General features: G+C 38.5%; 1 protein-coding gene across 1 annotated transcript; it reads left to right on the forward strand.

The window, feature by feature from the left end:
- The first annotated feature begins 557 nt into the window (after nt 1-557).
- On the forward strand, nt 558-1839 carry LOC129768961 (microfibril-associated glycoprotein 4-like). The gene is made up of 2 exons (XM_055770917.1): nt 558-1543; nt 1610-1839. Exons 1-2 carry the CDS (start codon nt 582-584, stop codon nt 1722-1724), a joined length of 1077 nt encoding a protein of 358 aa, XP_055626892.1. The 5' UTR covers nt 558-581; the 3' UTR covers nt 1725-1839.
- Nucleotides 1840-3942: the final 2103 nt, after the last annotated feature.

Below are 3942 nucleotides of genomic sequence, written 5' to 3' on the forward strand. Positions count from 1 at the left end.
CATTTTTTTCCTAACGTCGATCCAATGGAAGGACGGTTCAACAGTGATAGGATATAAACAACTGTGATTGTGAGTAGATCTATTATTTTTCAATCGTTATTTTTTCAAATCCATTCCTCTGACTGTTTGCAGAAAGTCGTAAATCGTAGCATCAATGTGATGAATACGATAGGTTAACTCCGACCTTGATTCACAAAAAATTCTGTATGACTACATAAGTCATAATTCAGTATGTCACGAACTGTGTAATTTTGGTGTCAGCACAAACAAATGCTGAATTTCTGTCGAACTGTAAACCATTTCGCGTATATAATGCTATATCTCACGAAAGCTGTTATCATGAAGTAAAAGGCAAAAGCAAACAACGTTTATTATCAACAATATTTTTGGGATACTGACTGCAGCGTATAATTCCCGAGAAAGTGAGATGCTACGCAACAGAGCTTTATTGCGGATAAAATCTGGAGAAAAAAACCGAAAAAGTAATTTTTTACTCTCCCTTATCCATCTTCATATAAAGAAATGACTTCATCCGATATGAATGTCAGTTGTGCTGAAACTGTTTAGCTGTAGAAATCACAATGTCCTTTGTGGCGAGTTTTTCGCTCATAACCATACTGGTTCAATTGGTATTGTCCTCGGAGGTGATTTCCAAAGAGGCGGATGTAAGTTCCAGCAATGGTAGTGCTGGATTCGGGTTCGAGGTATTACTCAGCAAATTGGACTACTTAGAGTACAAATTTATGGAACTCGAATACGAAATTAAAGAGCAAAATGAGCAAACGATGCGGAACCAGGCCAGGCTGGAAAAGTCCCACGAGGGAATGACGTGGATGATGTCCCGACTGGATCAGGCCGTGGGTCAAAATTTTACCTCGATTTTGGATCAATCCTGGCGGATTTTGCAGCAGCAAAAAAGTTGCTCCAACCATGAAGCGCTGAGGAATGAAATCTTCAAACTGAAACCAATCAAAGGTCCGTCCGATAATGTGCGCGTGCTGTTCGACTTGCACCAGTTCAAAACCAGAGGCCCATACGAATCGTGCAAAGAAGAACCTAGCAAAGCTTCAGGAAAGTATCTACTTCAACCATTCCCCAGCGAAGAACCGTTTGTTGCTTATTGTGAGCAGACCAAGTTCGGCGGAGGTTGGCTTGTTATTCAGCATCGATACGACGGTTCGGTGGAGTTTTTCCGCAACTGGACCGAATACAAGAACGGCTTCGGTGAGCCAGATAAAGAATATTGGATAGGATTGGAGCTCTTGCACAAATTGACATCGCCGAAAACCTACCAATTGCTGGTGGAACTGGAAGACTATAACGGGGACTACAAATATGCCAAATTCTCAGATTTCGAAATTGGCACTGCAGCAGAAAAATATATGTTGAAGAAAGTGGGGACTTACACCGGAACGGCAGGCGATTCTATGACGTATCATAAAGGAATGAAGTTCACTACGATGGACGATGACAACGATTTGAGTGCAACTAATTGCGCCGGGGTTTGTACGGGGGCTTGGTGGTACAACAATTGCCACCACAGGTGAGTTTGATAGTATGTGCTAAAGTTATAAAACGAAGTTTATGAATTGTATTTCGTATCCTACAGCAATCTGAACGGAAGGTTTATGAACGCGAACGATGTGAAATCCGTGACGTGGTACCACTTCAAGAATGCTCATTATGGTCTGAAATATACAAGAATGATGATTCGCGCGTTGTGATGATTATGTACTTCTGCAGGTACTGAAAATCTCGTAGAACATATCAAATATATCGGATCTTAAAATGTTGAATGAAATTTCGTAATCAATAAACGTAAATACTGTTGGACTGATATCATCTTATATTTTGAACTAGCTGACACGGCAAACTTCGTCCCGCCTAAAATTTGTTTTTTGTTATCAATACCTTCAAACATTCACGTTTTCTTACTAAGCGCAAGTTCATGAGTCCAATCGCAGGACTGTTCATTGATTGATCTTCTAATCGACCCCGTTGAATTTACCTTTTACTATAAAATTCCTAGTATTTCTACCTAAACTCATCAATATAATATCAGATTATTTTCAGACACAATTCTCGTTCAAGACTTTTCAACCACTTGCAAAAAAACATGTTTCTCCGTTACATGGAATAAATTTTTTATACAGAAAATATGATAGAATAAAGACAGCCCTAAATCGGACAATTCCTTCCTCGAGTTTTGCTCTTATCAACACATTCGGCGATACTTTTTTATTGGTATAGATAGAAGAAGATATAGGAGTGCGTTTCATCACATTAAAATCCATTTCCAGTTAACAAAGATCAATTTCGATAGCGCAAACATCAAATGGACTAACAGCACTTGTCACTATGTAATTGTAGAACATATGAGAATTTAATTTTCCGAATTTTCCCTTTTGACGTGGGACTACGTCTAAGCGGAATATATGGGGGGTAAAATGAAAACCTAAACACAGAACATGCAGGAAAAAATGAAAGATTTCGAATGCTTATAACTTGAACATTTCTTGCTGGATCGGAAAGATGTTTGCATCAATTGATAGGAAATATTTATACATAGATGCGTATATATATACGCATCTGTGCATGAATATTCCCTAACTAACAAAATGTTATTTTTTAAATGTATTAGATAAACAATTGAATAAGTGTAAAATATTAGGCGTTATCTAAACGCCCTAACTGTCTCGTTTTGATTGGCCCGATTTACGGTTTCCCTAACACAGCCATCAAAACCAAGCAGCGATGGAGAAATCGGCATTACAAATACATGAAAATAGGAGCAGCTTTTGTTCCCACCGAAATGTGTTCCCTAACAGAGATTTCTAAACCAATGGAGGAAATCGGCATTTCAAATTCATGCAACTTCTAGAGGCGAATGAACTGAAAAGTTTAAACCCTCTTAAAGTCAAAAAGAAGAAGAAGAAGAAAAATTCATGCAAGTCTATTAAATCGTTTATTCTTACAGGCTCAGTTACATAAGTTTAAAGGAACTCTGAACTATATTTTATTTTAAATAGAATATATTAACATGTTTCCTTAATACTATAGTTAATAAAATAGGAAACCGATTACTCGCGGTCGAGTCGACTTTAGAAGGGTGACACATTTTCGTTAGGAAAAAGATGGGTGTAAGGAGATTGTAGCAATATTCACACTTATACTCACATTCTCATTCATACTCACACTTCACACTCAATTCTTAAAAACTATCCTTACATCTAATATGTATTACAATTCACCTTATTCTAATGGAAATGAACCGATAACTCGCAAAGGACGAAAAGGAGGGAAAAGGATATAAGGACAATCACACACGAAGATCGATAGCTTTTAGGAAGACATATATTTGGGACATGTATTGGGCTGCCTTCCTCTGGCCCGAAGAGAGTTTTCTGAATTCGATCTGCCAACATACCCCTCGCACGACCAAACAACGTGTTCGATGTCGTGGTAACCTTGGCCATAAACACAGATATTGCTGTCGACAAGATTAATACGAAAAACTAGCGCATCTAACGAACAGTGATTGGACATGAGTCGGGAGAAGGTGCGAATAAAGTCCCGACTCAAGTCCAGACTTTTGAACCATGGTTTAAGGGTAACCTTAGGGATAATCGAGTGAAACCACCGGCCCAATTCATCTTCGTTCCACTTACGTTGCCAGTTAGCGATTGTATTTTTACGGACTAAAGAATAAAATTCATTGAAGGCGATTTAATGCTGATAAATGTCGCCTTCAATTGCACCTACCTTTGCTAATGAATCAGCCTTCTCATTACCCAGAATTGAGCAATGTGAAGGGACCCAAACAATGGTAATGACAGCGTCTGGATAAAGCGGGGGTATTTTTGTTCCGACTGAAATGTGTTTCCCTAACACAGACTTCAAATCCAAAGTTTCTGGGGAAATCGGCTCTGCAAATGAATGTAA

Source organism: Toxorhynchites rutilus, chromosome 2 (genome assembly GCF_029784135.1).
Source record: "Toxorhynchites rutilus septentrionalis strain SRP chromosome 2, ASM2978413v1, whole genome shotgun sequence".
NCBI classification, from domain to species: domain Eukaryota; kingdom Metazoa; phylum Arthropoda; class Insecta; order Diptera; family Culicidae; genus Toxorhynchites; species Toxorhynchites rutilus.

Bases quoted from the DNA above. Each gene is read 5' to 3' on its own strand.
- LOC129768961 (XM_055770917.1), top strand. From the start codon at position 582: ATGTCCTTTGTGGCGAGTTTTTCGCTCATAACCATACTGGTTCAATTG. The intron at 1,544-1,609 runs GTGAGTTTGATA...CGTATCCTACAG, and splicing joins TACAACAATTGCCACCACAG to CAATCTGAACGGAAGGTTTA.